This window comes from Bicyclus anynana, chromosome 15 (assembly GCF_947172395.1).
Source record: "Bicyclus anynana chromosome 15, ilBicAnyn1.1, whole genome shotgun sequence".
NCBI classification, from domain to species: domain Eukaryota; kingdom Metazoa; phylum Arthropoda; class Insecta; order Lepidoptera; family Nymphalidae; genus Bicyclus; species Bicyclus anynana.
The window spans coordinates 1832301-1850565 of NC_069097.1; the positions used below are offsets into that span (position 1 = coordinate 1832301).

The 18265-nt window shown below is 35.8% G+C and overlaps 1 protein-coding gene across 1 annotated transcript in view; it reads right to left on the bottom strand.

The window, feature by feature from the left end:
• Positions 1-899: 899 nt before the first annotated feature.
• Positions 900-18265, bottom strand: part of LOC112049698 (TBC1 domain family member 14) — a 55244-nt gene continuing 37878 nt past the window's right edge. Inside the window, exons 3-7 of the mRNA XM_024087696.2 lie at positions 11556-11762; positions 8534-9122; positions 8142-8270; positions 7119-7308; positions 900-6282 (exon numbers count right to left, since the gene is read on the bottom strand). Coding sequence (XP_023943464.1) covers positions 6080-6282; positions 7119-7308; positions 8142-8270; positions 8534-9122; positions 11556-11762 — 1318 coding nt within the window. The 3' untranslated portion in view covers positions 900-6079. The remainder of the gene's footprint in view (positions 6283-7118; positions 7309-8141; positions 8271-8533; positions 9123-11555; positions 11763-18265) is intronic.

Consider the following 18265-nt stretch of genomic DNA (forward strand, 5'->3'; position numbering starts at 1 on the left):
GGAGGTCCATGCAAGAGGCCTATGTCCAGTAGTGGCGATTTAGCGTTTCCGTCCGTCGTGCCAAGGCGCAGGCACTTGTTTAGCTTCGCTGAGTACGGTACGGTTCGTACTGTGACGATCGCGTAAACGTAAACACAAATTTCTAAGGCATTTCTACAGTTGTGCCACTAGATGGCGCTGTCTCAATTCCTCAGAGATTGCGATCGACACAGTATGAAAACATTGAAAACTCCCACTAGGCACTCTGGAGACCAGGCTGGGAGCAGTAGGGATTAATCAATCTAGTAGATCTCCAAAATCAGATTTTTGTAAAAAATGTCCTTGAAATTTCATTTTTACACCTTTAAATTGAATTAACGTAAGTAAGAATATTTAAAGTTCTTCGAGAATAAAAGACGTCTGCGTCTCTAGTTCCGTGTAGGGTAGCATAGAAGAGATACAGGACAATTTTTTAACCTGCGTCTACTCAAAAATGTTGACCAACTTTTTCAGCTAACAATTTTTCATGACATGAAACATGAATCACAATTAATTAATAATTAAAAATACATAACTGTTAAGCACCTATACTACAGCCTTTCTTGATGAGTACTGTTTACCAACAAACAAATTAAAATGAGGGTTTATATCACTAGTCATTTCACACCTAATAATAATTATAATTAACTTGTTCTTTAATTATTGAAAATAAATTTGATGAATAAGCTTAGAACAATTAAATATGTCTAATATATTTCATATAACATTTTTGAAACAAACCATATAACAAGTTATATATAAGTTATGAAATGAAATGCGTTTTCTACCTTCAGTAACAACAGTAATCATCAAGAAAGGCTGTAGTATAGGTAAGTATATCTACAATACTAAGATGAAGAGGGAACAAAACAAAACACAGGTTCAGTATTAATAAATTTATTTTACAATCAAACTTAGATCTGGGGCCCAGTTGCATTAGTTGCAAAACCTTATCATTAACATTACAACTATATAATCGAGATGGCATTGTTATAATATCAGTCAACATCACAACGGCAATAATTTATCGAACTATCGCTAAATACGAGTTTTATTTATTATAATCAATATTACAATAGTATCCCATTCACACCAATATATTTTTAATTATTTTTAATCTGTAAAATTAATTAACTTTGACAGTTAACGCAAAACCATGAGCCTACATTCGCACAAGTGTTTTTTTAACGGACGTTAAAAAAGCGTTCAACTTTTTGATGTTTATATTCTTGGAAATGCAATTGTTGTATTTGTGCAACAACAAATGCATTTCCAAGAATATGTTCACACGACAGCGTTTTTAAAACACTACGCTTTTTTTCGAGCAGTGATACATTTTCAATTTTGGGCGTTTAAAATAGACCATCATTTAACTTCATACTATATTTGAACGTTTTTTAAACGTCCGTTAAAAAAACTCTCGTGCGAATGAGGGTTTACTATGCTTGAAGAAACATTAATACGTCAAAGTAAAATGTACCTTAAATCTCTATAATAAAGCTTGAGTATACTCTATCTGGATGCTCTTCAAGTAGAACTTTTGTTAAAAGCTACATAAGGCCTATTTTACGTTGACATAACATTTGTTTTACAATACGTAATGTATTTACAAAAGCCATTATTCTATTTTTCTATAAGTTGCAAATACAGTTACCAAAATAAAGAAAGACATAGTTCAATTTTTTCCCGCACAAATTGCTATAGTCATGATCGACAAAAAATATTGATGCAAACTATGATTGCTAAAAATGCATTTATAGATATGTATATATCTTTAGAATAATATATAAAAATATATAAAATATATAAAAAAATATATATGTATATTTTAAATTGCAATTGCAAATTAAAACCAAAATCTCTCTTTACTCGGCAAAACAATGTTAAGCGTTGATCATAAATTTCTACAAAAAGATTTTCAGCCTAGCCAACACAATTAAGAAAAAAAAACGTAAATTAAAAAATATACAAAATAAACGGCATAAAAACAAATAATATAAAGATTTTTCATAAAATATATATCAGTTCTGTGAAATAAAATATATAATAATCAATCCGATTCAAAGATTTTTATTCCTAAAGTAATATCAACTCTAGGTTAATAATAATATGTATGTGGTGCCAATAATAATAAGTGATTATTATATATCAATTAAACTATTCAATATAAAAAAGCTTAATTAACTTAATTGGCAAACAACTACTTAATACTTATCGATGATGTAGTTATTTTTAATTGATATTATTTTAATTGATGGCTATAAATGTTTCAAGTCTCTAATAAAATTGTTGCCAATAAAAATTTTAACCCACGATGTTTGTTACATTGTCTTTGTTAATAAGCTATTTATAAAATAAGATGTAGCATTTTACTGATAATAATAATTTGTGAATAATGTAAAACATTTATTATGTATTTCGTTTACTTAGTTTGTACAGACATAATATGAAAGAAGTTACTCTACTTCTGATACATATAAACTTTAACCACTATATTTTTACTATTTAACTATTTAATAAACACTTCTGAGCACGAAATACTCGTAAACATATAGAGTTTAGTTAACTGGAAGATATAGACATAAATGGTCATACCTACTAATAATAGAGATGAAAAAGTTGTTGAAAAGTGTTGTTTTCATGTAAGTTGTATCATTTTTGAGGTTATAGGCCAAAACTTAGCATTACTATATCGTGGTTACAAAACTGTAACTTTAAAATTAAATTAATATTCAAATATTTTAGTAACCGTGTGGCAAGATCTCTAGATTATGAAATTGATTTAAAGCTGTTTAATATAATATAAATCTAATTTGATTAATATAGAATATATACATATAGACAAAGATTGATTGAAGAAGTGTTGGTGCAAAATTCATTTTTTCGTAACTACACTCAGAGGTACAGTTATCCGCCCACTTTAATATGACGCGAGTATATTAGTTTATTGGGCGGATAATTGCGCCTCTAAGTAAATTTAATCAAAGAAGTACCTATTCATTAAAAAAAATTAAGCCGTGGTTAGCATCTTACATTAAAAATACATGTTCATTGGAAAAAAATAAATTTCGCAGCAACATATTGCACAGCACACAACAAATAACTGCAAGGTAAAATAAAAATGGACTATGATTTTATCTGTTACTAAGTTGCGATGAATATACTTTTGTTACTTTTTGTTTACCCATTACCAATTGCCAAAATAATGGAATTCTCGAGTAAAATTGTTTTTCTTTTGGTTTTGAAAAGTCTGCAAAACTGTGTTCAGCTTAGTTAATTTTCTTTATTTTTTCAGTTAAACCCCGATGGGATAGATAAAAATTGAGACCTAACAATGAATTTCTAATTTATAAACAGTAACATACTGAACTAAACAATTTAGCAGTCCATTTTATGTAACACTAAAAAATGGTATTTCTTTTCTTTCATTCAATATTTGTACTTTTCGGTTGGAGTCTGTGATGGCCGGATCTTCGTTATTATATAAAATGTTAATGTTTGTGAGCTCATGCTCCAGATATAGGGAGTTTTAATCATGGTCGTTTGACATGTAGCAGGTTTCAAAATGCATAAGTTATGTATTTTTTTGGAGTTTACTCCTTAAGAATTGATTTTTCATATATAGCCCCCGGTAAGGTAACATATGGGCAGTAAAATTCGACGAACGAATGACAACGTTACATTTTTGTGCGCAACCTATTCTGCGCACCTATCACCGTGTACGCTGCCGAGCAACATACACCTATTTAGACAGTTGATCTGAAAGAGTAAACTCCATGCGTTTTAGGAATATACATACATCATTCATGGCAACCCTTCGCCTAACCTTAAAGGTAATTTTTACGCCGTTCAAACTCCATAATGTTACCTATTGCAAGACCATGAGCTAACAATTTTTTTATAAAATGTAGACAGTCTAGCGACCACAGACTCCCGCTCTATAAAGAAAGTATACATAATTTTTATATAAATATAGCGAACTAGTCCAATTTTTATTTTACAGCAATAGCAATAAATAGGTTAGATAAGAATTTTATTATTATTTACAATTGATTAAAACTAGAATTAAGATTAGTTGTCGAAAGATCATTCGATTCGTTTTCATTAACTATTAGGCCGGTTCAACTACTCGTTGGTTGTGTTACATACATTACGAATTATTAATAATATTACAAATTACCGACGAATAAGGAAATATATGTAAAAACGGCAATCCGTCCAAATAAAACCCATTGGAAAACATTAAAATTTGTAAAATCTCACGTTTGCCATTATAATGAAATATTTTTATTTTATTAAAGTGGGCGGATAATTGTGCCTCTTGAGTATAGAAACTTAAAAACTTAAATGTGCCATTTCTGGAACTGAATTTTTCTTGTCTTTCGTTCACAAATGCGTTTCCTTATTTATTTCCTTATTCGTAAATCGAAATAAAATAACTTATTTATAACATTCAATTATATTATTATAATTGACGATATTTATAATAAACTTCATTTATTTACAATATATATTTTATTTTTACACTAGTGACATACAACAAGAAATTATCTACGATTTTACCTGATAAAAGGTCCAAAGAAGCTCGCAAGTTTGAATTAAAAGTACCTATTACACCTTATAGACTTGACACCAGTACCGGTGGTAACTAGCCGCGGCCGAAACCTCTAGTAAACTTCACTACACTAACTATGCTGGACTTATTAAGGATGCGATAATACTACGATGGATATAGACACCATCAATGTTCGAATAATATTTATTGCAAAAAATCATCACTTTGGAGGTTGGTTGATTTAGTCCTACTAATCCCAGCCAGTAAGGCCTTACATGCGACCTAAGACATATCGCTAATGAAAAATTGAATTCACAGTAGAAATTTCATATAAAGAAAAAAAAATAAGATATATAAGAAAATGATATGTTGTAAAAACCCAGTAGCTAAAATTTACAATAAAAAGTAACTACCTATATTTAATATAGCTATCTAGATTCTACTTTATTATTACCCACAAAGTATTTATTTATATTAATAAAGACGTGTGATAGATCGTACTATTATAATTTATTAATAATAAAATATTTACACATAATATTATTTAGACACGGACATTAAGATTCGAGATTTTTTTAACTATAATATAGGGCATAATTGAATAAAAAATACCCGAGACATTATACGATTTAACTAATTATGTTAAAAGTTTATATTTAGATTGTCAATGGCTGAAGAATGCACTGAGATTTACATGATTTTTGGGGACATATTAGTCACGTCACTTCAGGGAAGGGTCATTTATGTGACGAAACAATCTTGAGATTTTAAAATTTTAAATTGAAATTTTCATTCTAATATTTTCTATTTACATAATTATGTCACATGGAATATAACGATTTACTTACTCATAAAGACATTTTCTTAGTGTGTGAATTATTTCCAATTTATTATCATAGTATGTAAAATAATATCGGACATCCTTACATCAGTCTATGTTAATTTCTATACAAATTTTAAATAACAGATAACCTGTACAAAGTTGACAGAGTGGAGAAAAACTTTAGCTGCTAAGTAACAGCTGGTTTTACTTCATAGTTAGAAACTTCAAGATTCAGATAAGGGCTAAAGTTAAACACCAAACTTATATACAAGTTAAGGGCACCACTTTCATTTAAAACTGAAGAGTGCCATGTAATCTTATACTGGTTACTGCTATCGGACTTACACCAACAAAAACAATTAGTCAAATTCTGTTGCAAAGAATTTTCTAAAGACAGCAAACATAGGCATATCATCTAACAGATATTATGAGTGAGCAATGTAGTTTTGTCGGACTTATACCAACAAATTAAAATTACTCAAATTCTGTTGCAAAGAATTTCTCAAGACACCTGCAAAATGTCTACCTTGCAATTGTATCTTATGATTAAACAATTTGCTTGTCGGACTTACACCAACAAAAGTTTGATTAAAATCGCAAAGCATTTGTTAAGACATCCAACGTTATAACCTCAAAGTGGTTCTAAGATGCAGTATATCCGCCCAGAGCTCTCCGGCGTAGTATCATAACCTCGCGCTGACGTCATCGTCCAGGCTGCAGCAGGAGACCAGCTCCTCGAACGACATACCGTCGAGGGTCATGCTGACGGAGGAGATGCTTCTGAAGAGTGCTTCGGGGTCCAGGTCCTCGGGCAGCTTGGTGAGGAACTGCGCCGCTGCTATGAAGTCCATGTCTTTGAGCTCGTCTTGGTATAGATGGAGGATACCTGGCGGAAATTAAGATGATGTTAACACAATAATGATATTGGGGTTAAATTAAAGTAAATTTAAGTTGGGTGATTTGGAATAATATGGGTAATACAGCCGTGATAGCCTAGTGGATATGACCTCTGCCTCCTATTCCGGAGGGTGTGGGTTCGAATCCAGTCTGGGGCATGCACCTCCAACTTTTCAGTTGTGTACATTTTAAGAAATTAAATATCACGTGTCTCAATCGGTGAAGGAAAACATCGTGAGGAAACCTGCATACCAGAGAATTATCTTAATTCTCTGCGTGTGTGAAGTCTGCCAATCCGCATTGGGCCAGCGTGGTGGACTATTGGCCTAACCCCTCTCATTCTGAGAGGAGACTCGTGCTCAGCAGTGAGCCGAATATGGTTGATGACGACGATTTGAATAACAAGGGACAATCTCAAATCAAAAAAAAAATTAATTAGTTTTTTTTTCTGTCATTTATTTATTTGTCATTTTTTAAAATTTTTAACAATGTCAATATAATAAAACACTATTAAAAATTTATAAAAAAAAAAAGACAAGCGACCGGTTGTCAGCGCTCCAAAGTGAGGAGGAGGTGTCCGACCCTGAGATCCAGCAGTTAAGCGAAAGCTTCTTAAGTTGTTGTTGAAGCTTGTCGCTATAAGATCATTGACTGAAACAACTATCTTCGACTTCCAATCGTAGGTAACTAGGTTGTCCAGATGGTAGCCGAGGACTTATTCGCTAAGGCCGTTGGGATTAGTGATGCCAGTAGCATGACCTTGGCATTACTAAAAATTGGTGTAGATCTACTCCAGCAGGTTTATATGTGAGACAACAAAGTTACCCAGCGCGGTGTTGAAGAGGAAGGTGTCGCCGTCGCGCAGGAACACGTCCCACACGCGGCACGCGGCGTCCAGCGGCATGGCCTTGGCGAAGGCGGTGTACAGCCACTCCAGCAGGTACAGCTCCGGCGCCAGCGCGTCCAGCGCCGGCAGGTTGTGCTGCAGCAGCGCGCCGTACGCCTTCCACAGACGCTGCGAATAAACAAACAAAGGTTTTAACGAAGTGTACGGAACAGTCCCAAGCTAAGCAAAGACGCCAGGTCCCGACACACACTACCTCGAACGGATGACGCCAGGTGCCGACACACACTACCTCGGACGGATGACGCCAGGTGCCGACACACATTACCTCGGACGGATGACGCCAGGTGCCGACACACACTACCTCGGACGGATGACACACAAACCTCGGAAGGATAACGCCAGGTGGCGATACACACTACCTCGGAGTCACCGCGCCATATACATAATATGCTGAGCCCCGTCGCGGAGTGGGTGTAATGTTGACGGGGCAGGGATTGTGCACCTAGTTAGCAATGTGCTGGTGTAGCAAACGACGTGGACAGTCAGGAAGGATGCTCGGGTAGACTTTTGCTTGAGGGAAAGTTACGCCGACCACCCCACGTACAATGAGCACGGATTAACATTTATGAGCTTCACTCCTCAGATGGAATTTAATGTAAGTTAAGAAAATAGGAATATCTTTATTAAGTGTCAGTGTCATCGTAGTGATAAATAATTGTAAATGTTGATATCATAATAGAAAATTTAGTATGGTACTAGTGTTTTGTTTAACTTCTCAGCAGTAAAATTGCGACTAGGCCCGGCACTTCCCAAGAGCATACCTAAGTATTGTGTGACGCAAAGATATGAAAGGCTTAGCCCACAATTAGTCGATTCTACTACATTCTTATAAGAGCTCTCATCAAGATCCTAAAAAGGTTCAAACTCACTCAGTTCAGTTTATAGATGTTATTAGTATATACAAGTAAGAAATCCGCCGGTCTGTCTGTTCGGTCGCTTACCTGCATAGTATCACCGTCCCGTGTGAAGGCGGCGCGGAGTACCGGCCCGTCCAGCAGGTTGGCGAAGCAGACGAACGCTTGCGGCGCCTCCATGTTCAGTATTAGTACTGCAGCTATGAATGACATGCCCTGCAACCACAAAGAAACATAATTAAAATACAATGAATCTGCAAAAACCGATGATTCAAAGCAATACACAACGATAAGAAAGGATTTTATGACAGGGCTAGATTAAGGAGGTCTAAAGGTGGGCGTCCGCTAGAAAATAAATAAATTGTAATCTATAAACATAGATATATTCATATGAATGTACCTGGTACTGGTACTGGTAACTGAAATGGCGTTTAGATTACGTAATGAGTAAAGACAAATATATAGACACAAATACGCACCTGAATATATCCAATGTCGGGCCTATAACAAACATACGCTGCCAGCAGCTCATGTAACACATCGAAATATGGCCCGCCGGGCTGGAATATACAGAGATGTGGAAAAGTCCGCGCTATGTCCAGCTGTATCAGCTCCATGGAACATTCATCACTATAGTCCAGTAAATTCGGATTAGACTTCGAACAACACTTCTTTGGGGGATCCACTGTCAACGTCTTTAGATTCTGTTCGCTGAAATTTCTTGGCAGACCCAATCTCTTTTCAGACTTTTCATCTCTATCGTCAGTTTTCGACGATCTTTTCGATGATCTCTCGTCAACTCTTGCAAATTCGTCAGCCGACAATCTATCTTCAATTTTGTCTGCATTATCTTCCTTTTTGCAGTTACACGAGTTTTTCGAGTTGATTTTTAATCTTTTCCTTCGTAACTGCGCCTCGTGCAGTTTCTGTTTCGCTTTGGTTACGTAGTCCTGGTAATGGTCGTGGGATATTTTGAGTTTGTTCTCAATGGCTAGCTGCCACACCCGTCCTCTGATCGCGGGCGGTAGACCACTCCACCACAGTTCTAGAGTACGTTTACTGTTTTTCCTGTAAACAAAAAAAACATTTTATCAGCACCATATTAATCTAACTCTCAACATATTCCTCTTTATTGTTTTCCGCTACCGTTATTGACATATCTATTACATAAACAATTGCCATCAACATCCACAGCTGTATAGACTCTCTATAAGAACTTCCAAATATCTTGACCAATAAACCAATTTTCGAAGTTAAGGTAGGTGAATAGTGCATACTAGGAATCTTCGATAATTCTTTAGCTTTAAAACAAAACCTATGTAGCTAGCTGAATGTAATTATTATTTTCTTTTCTACTTGTGCTCTTATATTCGTAACTAGCTGACGTCGCGCGGTTTCACCCGCGTGGTTTCCGTTCCCGTAGGAATACGGGGATAATATATAGCCTATAGCCTTTCTCGATAAATGGGCTATCTAATACTGGAAGAACTATTCAAATCGGACCAGTAGTCCCTGAGATTAGCGCGTTCAATCAAACAAACAAACAAACTCTTCAGCTTTATAATATTAGTATAGAATAGATAACTGTAACCTGTATAGAATAGATAACTGTAACCTGTTTTCTATTATTTTGTAAGTAGTTATTTTGCTTGGTTAATATATTTTCTTTTCACCTATTAATTTTAGTATCATCTTTAACGAGCTCATCACATCCTCTACGGCAAGATGGATCCAAGATTAGTATCAGTAATATGGTTGTAAAGAAATGTTTGTTGTTTACATCTAAACAATAATTTTATTTGCAATAACCTGACAGCAAATATCAGTCGAGATAATAGTACTAGAGAATGCAAAATAAACAAACAAAGCTGTCACATTACATAAATAACGGAAACGTACTAGGAAAACGAAACGCTGCAAAAATTATGTGCCTATGTGTACCTGCATTAGAAATGGGCACAGATCGAACAATAATAACAATGGATGTGAAGAAAACAGCAAAAATAACAATACAGGTATCTCGCACTTCACCATTGTTGGATTACAATAACACATAACCTGCTTATATCAGCCGATGATGAATTGGTCTGTGATGTGTAACGGAGTCACATTATAGAGACAGTTTTGATTTTTGAAAATCCTTCGATATTTTAGATTTTTTTCAGTGTTGGTAGGCCCCCTCCACCAGGTGGATCGAGGATATCAAGCAAATTGCAGGAAGCCACTAGATGCTGGCGGCTCGAGGCCGTTTTGTTTGGAAGTCCATGTAAGAGGTATTTCAGCTTACTATGTCCAGCTGTGGACGTTTATTGGCTCTTAATTACTCAAACATCATTGCTCAAACTTCGTGTATGTGATATTCATGACGAACAAATTGTCAAATTTATGAACGAGGCGATTAAGAAATGGTTCCCAAAAGGGGCCATTTTACGAGTGTATTTTATAAAATGATCGAAGTGAGTTTTATAAAACTCGCATTTTAAAAATTTTATTACCTTTAAAACGGTATTATTATTAAAATACGTTTTCATAAAACCCGGCGAATGTTACATTAATTCTATTTTTATTTGAAAGGGTGTACTGCGAATTCGATCTCATATAAATTTGGAAAAAAGAAATCAATCTTAACAAACGAAAACAGGAGATGATTGATTTTTTTTTTCGTATAAAACAGCACATAACTTTTTATAGAGTTGTACGATTTTATAAAATATACTCGTATTTGAATAAAGTTACTAACGATAATATTAATAATGAAATAATAACATGTATGTGAAACGCTTGGAAAATTACAATAATATTAATTTACGAGTAAAGTAGTTTTGATCATTGCCTACAAGACTTATCAGCCAAATTGGCAAAAGTTCGAGGTTGAGATATATAAAAATCGATTATCAAACGTCCATCAAAACCAGTTTAAAGCTAGAAATGCCAGATTGTTTTTCCACTTGCAATGTTTTCCTGTTTTCATTTTTTACAGCGCATGTTTATATTTATTTTGAATGAGTTTTGCGGTATTATTACTCAATTGATATTTTTAGGTTTGGTGATTTTTATCCAGTAATGATTAATGATTATACTACTGCGAATATGTTATATATTTTTTTTGCATATTTGGTCTTTTAGAGATTTTTAACCCCCGACGCAAAAAGATGAGTGTTATAAGTTTGACGTGTCTGTCTGTCAGTCTGTCTGTGGCACCATAGCTCCAGAATGGATGAAGCGATTGCAATTTAGTTTTTTTTTTTTTTTATGAAGGGTGACTTATGAGTGTTTTTAGATATGTTTAATGAAAATCGGTTGAATCGCTTAAAAGTTCTGGGGGTTGAAAGTGGGAATATCTGCAAATATACTCGAGTGGGATCAGAAATGAAATTGCACTAAAAGAGAATATTGATGACTTGATCGAGAGTGTAATTAATAATTTCATGTCCTTCGGAGGTTTCAAAATTTTTATTTTAATGTTATCTAGATCAATTATTATGTTATGCTGTTGCTTACATGTTATGCCAATCAGGTAGGATGTTCTGCGTCCACTCGCGGGCGTGCCTCGCGAGGCGTTCCTCCATGCGCAGGGACTCCTGCAGCCTCGCGTGCCTCGCGGCCGCCTCGCGCTCCACCTTTCGCCTCGCCGCCTCGACCATCCGCGCGTGCTCTGCTCTATGCCGAAGCGCTTCTTCTGTGGTCTTCGCTGGGAGATTCGAAGGTCTGGAAAATAGAGACAATATTTTAAAAATAAAGGGCCGGTCTCAACTCTTAAGATATTGAATCCACGTTCGTTATTATTATATGTATGTTTTAGCTGGTAAGAGGCTTCGGCCGTGGCTAGTTACCACCCTACCGAAAAAGACGTACCGCCAAGCGATTTAGCGTTCCAGTTTGATGTCGTGTAGAAACCAAAAGGGGTGTGGATTTTTATCCTCCTCCTAACAAGTTAGTTCGCTTCCATCTTAGACAGCATCATTACTTACCATCAGGTGAGATTGTAGTCAAGCGCTCACTTGTAAAGAATTAAAAAAAAAAAATTCTCCCACACTAACTTATTTGCAGGGGAAAGTGGGAAAATAGCATAAGGACTTTTTATAAAAATAGTAGCGGACCCGGTCAAGCTTCGCTTTGACTGATGTGCACTTCTTCCCTATCCCTACTTCACACAATTCTACCCCTATCCTACCCTACCCTACCCCTACTTCTTAAACGTTTGTATGTGAAATGGAAAAGGGATTGTTTTATGGTTTTCCCGGAATTTATTCTAATTTTTCTCACCTTTTAAACCTTCCTTATACCTCAACGAACATTTCAAGACCAAGATAAGATAAATACATTCAACCGTTCTCGAGTTTAAGCGAGACTAACGAACAGCAATTCATTTAATAGATTGAAAAAATCATCAAAAATACATGTAAAATAATAAATTACGTTTTAAATTATAATTGTATAAAGCATCTATTGAATATTAACCGATATATAAGAGGACTATTAAGAACACTCGAACATCCAATTATACTTTTAAATAGAACGTAACGACCCAGTAAGCATAGCACAATGTACCTAAACCTATAATTAAAGTTCTATACGAAAACAGTAACGAATGTATAATCGCTTGGTAATTGGTGGAGCAATTAGCAAATAATATATTACCACTGTCGATATAAAATGAGTGCAATGTGTAAATAACAATTCAAAAAAATTGCTAATTGCTTGCATCATTGGTCATTACCTACTATGTAGGTATTATTAAAAAGTTATTAAATTGTATAAAAGTAGCGGACGCCCGCGACTTCGTCCGCGTGAAACTAGGTGTAAACTTTCAACTACCTAATTAGCCGACTAGTCGGTAAAGCCGACTAGTCGGTAAAGCCGACTAATCGGCAACTATCGTAGTAGGCGACTAGTCGAAGATTAGTCGGCAAAGAGCGCCGACTAGTCCGCTTATTATTTTATACTAGCGGACCCGGTCAAGCTTCGCTTTGACTTATGTGCACTTCTTCCCTATCTCTACCCTACACTACCCTACTCCTACCCCTACCTTACTCCTACTCTACCTCTACCCTACCCCTACCCTACACTACCCTACTCTTACCCCTACCCTACCCCTACTCTACCCCTACCCTACCCTAACCTCTCTATCGTCGAGTTTTCATTGTTTTTAAGATGTATTCTGCTATTCTTGACGGAGACAAATCCAACGAATCAAAAACCATGAAAAACGGTCCAGCCGATCTCGAGTTATAAGTGTTGTAACAAACCCGGCTTTCTTTTATATATATATATATATATATATATATATTCTTTTGAATGTAGGGTGAGGTTGGGTCATTAAAATATTCATAAGTCGGCTAGTCGGCAAAAGTATTATTCGGTGCATCTCTAATGTTTATCTATAATGTTCATATGTGTATTTATCGAGCTGTTCCTAAACCTAGTATTCAGTGCACGTACTGCACATAAAACATTACACTTTATTAAACGCTAGCCGTTCGTTGCACACTCGTGATGGGTAATCGTAGGAAAATCCCAACCAAGTACCAGTCCCTTACAGTTCGTGACTCGACACAACGTGAGCTACTTATTCAGGCTAATTTGATATGGAATCTTAGTCCACAAGCAGTAGAGGATGAATTGCATCAATGCGAGAACCCTGATGCGATCGATTTAAGTGAAGGGAGTTGGGACGTATTGCATATGCAAATAAAACACACGGCAGAGCTTGTTAGGTGTTATTTTTAGCAGTAAAAAGCGTTAATTAAAGATTTTTCATCTTCGTACTGGAAGTAACTATAATAATTAGCCTCCATCGCAAAAAGAGGGGCATAATAAGTTTGACGTTGATGTCTGTCTGTGTGTTTGTCTGTGGCATCTTAGCACGCAAACGGATGGACCGATTTCGATGCGTTTTTTTAAATTTGAAAGCAAGTAAAGAATTTCCTTTGCTCACATATTGCAACAACAGTTAAGCTTTTATTTTGGTGGACAGAATTTCTGGCATAAAAGTCGTTTCGAGAGTCGAGATTTCTAATTAATTTCATGACCTCCAAGGAGCTTTATTTTCTTTTTTAATTTTAAATTATACAAAATTTATTAATTTGTAATTATCACCATTGTCTAATAATTACCTGACGTTTCAAAATTGCTTATAAACTAAGCCTAATTGAACTTAATGAATTTTAACTTTGACTTTGAATTTGTAAGCGAGGATTTTATAAATAGCTATTACTGAGTTATATGTTGGCATTTCTATTCAGTATATTCTGCCTCCTAAACTCGTGGTCGAACCCTCACAGACAGATTGACTTGAGTTTTAACAGATTTCCGAAAAGGAGGTGATTCTATGTTCGGCTGTATTTATACATATAATTGTAAAACAAACAACAAACAATCAAAAGGTACACTAACCAAAACAAATACAAACAAAATTGATAATGAATGTGGTAATACAATAACATCACAATAACAATTGTCTATGCTAATTGTTTATTAATAAACGAGCCTAACCTTCGCAAATGGCATGTCATTGGCCTGCATTGAGGAAAATTGGCACTGCACCAGAAGCCTACTTGTGAGCTCTATAAATATACAGAGTCAAGGATAAACTCTATATTAAGTGATGACTCTCTCGTACTATATGGCTCTTGACCAATTCTGAACTAACAGTGGAAATCATAGATGTTGTAGGGCCACCCCCAGGGGATCATTCACCCGCTGAGTGTAAAATCTCAAACAAATAGAGGTTAAATTGGACACTCAGCGCCCCTACAACTTAAAACTGAAATTAAGAGTTAGATAAAACATGGGTATAACACAACTGACGACAAAAACCACACTTTATGGGCGGATTATTAAAAAGAACTCTTCTTAATAGTATTAATTATTTTGGACTTCAATTTATACATGTTATCACAATAAATTATGATTTTTGCCGCTTTTATAGATAATTGTAAGGAACCCTTTGCTTTGATCGCGAATCTGACTCAATTGGCCGTTTATTTGTATAAAATATCAATTAATCACCAAACTACTGTTTGGACAAGTAGTACATATTACTTATAAATAACACATAAGTAGATGTTTTACTGGAATAGATGTACGCACGTACCTAGTTCGTAATTACGTAGAAATAGTCGGGCCAAGGCGATCCCATAATACCACAGAATATACAATATCACCGTCATACCCTAAATACCCTGTGAAAATAATGCTCAAAATAATATTTAGTAACAATATAATAATAGTGGAATGGCGACCCCGCATTAGTAAGCGCAGTGTTGGCCGACTCCCCAGCAGGTGGACTGACGACATCAAGCGAGTCGCAGGGATTCGCTGGATGCAGGCGGCTCAGTATCGTGATGATTGGAAGTCCCTACAAAAAGCCTATGTCCTGCAGTGTACGTCCATCGGCTGATATGATGATGATGATGGTGATAATAATCGTACCTACCTAAAAAACCATTTAAGCAATAGACTTCATAGATGTTCCGCTGGATATAGAAGTAGCTAGTAGAATCCAGGTACCCGTTATAGTCTATTCGTCATTGATTATGTAGTTATCCAAGGCCTGTAATACCATACAATGGCGATTGGAGCGGAAACTCCAAGCGGCTATGGGTATGCAATTTGTTCGCGCGTTTCTAGCCACACCTGTATTTATTGGCCTTCTACATCTGCCTAATAAATTACTTTGTATCTTGAGTTACATGGGTTATCATTTTATACAATTACGCTGGAATTTACTGTGTGCTTTTAAAATTAATTGCTGATTGTTTTTTTTTTTTCAAATTACTTACTTCTTTTGCCATTTTGTATTTCATGTTCTTCTCAATATTTGATCATACCGTATCATGAGGAAGCAGTTCACTTCGAATGTTATTAAAGTAATTCAGCAGCAAAAGCGTTATCTTTGTGAAAGACTTGCGCTTGTCTACAATCATCCCTGATAGTCTCTAAAGGTCTACGTTGGAGCGCTCTTGTCTTAAAATCCCATTTTAGCAGGCAATAAACATAGACGACGGACGGACTTTCCACACTTTTGCTGAATTAAGAACGTGGATGCAACACTTATAGTACAATTGGATATCCACCAGATGAGAATGACACCATTCGTCATGCTGTTTTCTGGTAAAGAGGGGAAGGAACAGCAACATACTCGTAATGGAATTCCTGCGCACATTCTCCAAAGTATATTTGGTAATAACCGAAAGACAGACAAGTAATATTGTGACGGTGCTGCAAACTTTGCAATTTCGTCTGCGTCATCAATATATTGTAGTGGCTGGAAGTGGGGTGCATCAGTTGCGGATTTATCTGTCATCGCTACCCCCTCTCGGCCCCCGCGGACCATCGGGAGTGTTACGAACGAATGTGTCAAGCTATAGCAAACGATTTAGCGCTATAGTACCTACGATACCGCGTAGAAACAAGGTTTAAGATATAAGTATTAGTTTGAGTTAGCACCAGGCAATTTTTGATTGCATAAAAGATCGTTTGAAAATCATGATCAAATGTTTGAAATGAACGATGAATATTTTACCTCTTGAATAGATATTTTATGAATTTATTCAAACAAATCTAAAAATAATTACGTACATAAAAAAAACACGCAATTCCGATTCAGGCTAAGGTTTCACATTTAATAAGATACACAAAAAATATTAGCTGATTTGTATTTATGCTAACATGATTATGTTGCACGAATAAAATTTGTATAACTAATAACTATAGTGTAAATTCTTTGTACTCGGTGAGTATATCGGTCGCTATAAACAATAATTGATACACTAAAATGTAAGTTTGGGCAGAGAGCAAAAATCATTTATGGGGTTGAGTACTTGAATGATTTTCCCTTATTTACTCTAAGGATTTTCCATGGGGTGTTTTGGATTTGCCATAACAAAAAATGTATAATATACCGTGTATTATATCAAGGGGGCTGTAAAATTAATGACTTTTTCATGTCAGAGATTCATGGGAGCAATCTGTTATGCGTCAAAGCCTAGAGGTGCTGATAGACTTGAGCATTCACTTGTAACAGAACATCGAGCATTCGTCGTGTTTATATTTGTCGAACTAAACAACCGGCCCGAGCCAAGAGCTAAATATTGCTACGAATATCTTGAGAATTCTAGCGAACGCTCTATTCGATGTTTCCATTCTAAGCAAACAAAGGTGACAACACCTTGCTAGAGAATTACAGACCCATCTCGCTGCTAAGCCATGTTTACAAATTGTTCTCGAGAGTCATTACGAATCGTCTCGCTTATAGGTTCGACGACTTCCAGCCTCCCGAACAAGCCGGTTTCCGAAAAGGCTTTAGTACCATAGACTACATCCATACGCTGCGGCAAGTTATACAGAAGACTCACGAGTATAACCAGCCACTATGCTTAGCGTTTGTGGACTATGTGAAAGCCTTCGATTCGGTGGAAACCTGGGCTGGGAACCTGCATTGGACGTTCATCAGCTGACATGATGATGATGATGATGATTCTAAGCAAATCGCTTGAATGCTCGCTAGAACGCTCGATACAATGCTCGCTAAAATGTTTTCGTATTTTTCTGTGAGGTAACATTCGCACGAAAATCTTGTTCAACATAAACAGAATATAGCTGTGTTTGTTGACGGCTCGGTGAATCGGTGCGAATTGCCACCAAGAGGCTACGCAAACATTTTTCTTTTGGTAGAAATCGATCTTATGTATCAGACAGGCAGACTTCTTTGAGGTTTATATACGAATTCAACCTGCTACCGAGTTATGAAGCTTTTGTACTATGAAATTCAAATAAGGACATTGGAATATGTGGGTAGTTCAATAGCCTCACGGATCGGGGCCACGTTGTGCTCCCGCGTGAGCCGTGAGGTCACGGTGGGTGTGATTGACCGACATTAGAATAAATTGTTATACCGATAATAGGCACATTTACCCACCTCACAATACGATGATCGATTACACTCCGTCGGCCCCAGTCATTCTCAATTATCGTTACGGATTTAAGGAATTATCACCTTAGTTTCGTCAACCCGCATTGGAACTGCGTGAAGGATCTAAATTCTAAATTATAAACTGCGAGAATAAGCTTCAAATTTCATTTCAAATTTACTAACACTATAAAGAGTTAAAAGAAATGTCCCAAAATAGGTCTTTATTAATTATAATTTATAAGCGGGTTGATGGTATTTTTTACGGATAGAAGATATATAAAACAATTTTCAGAAT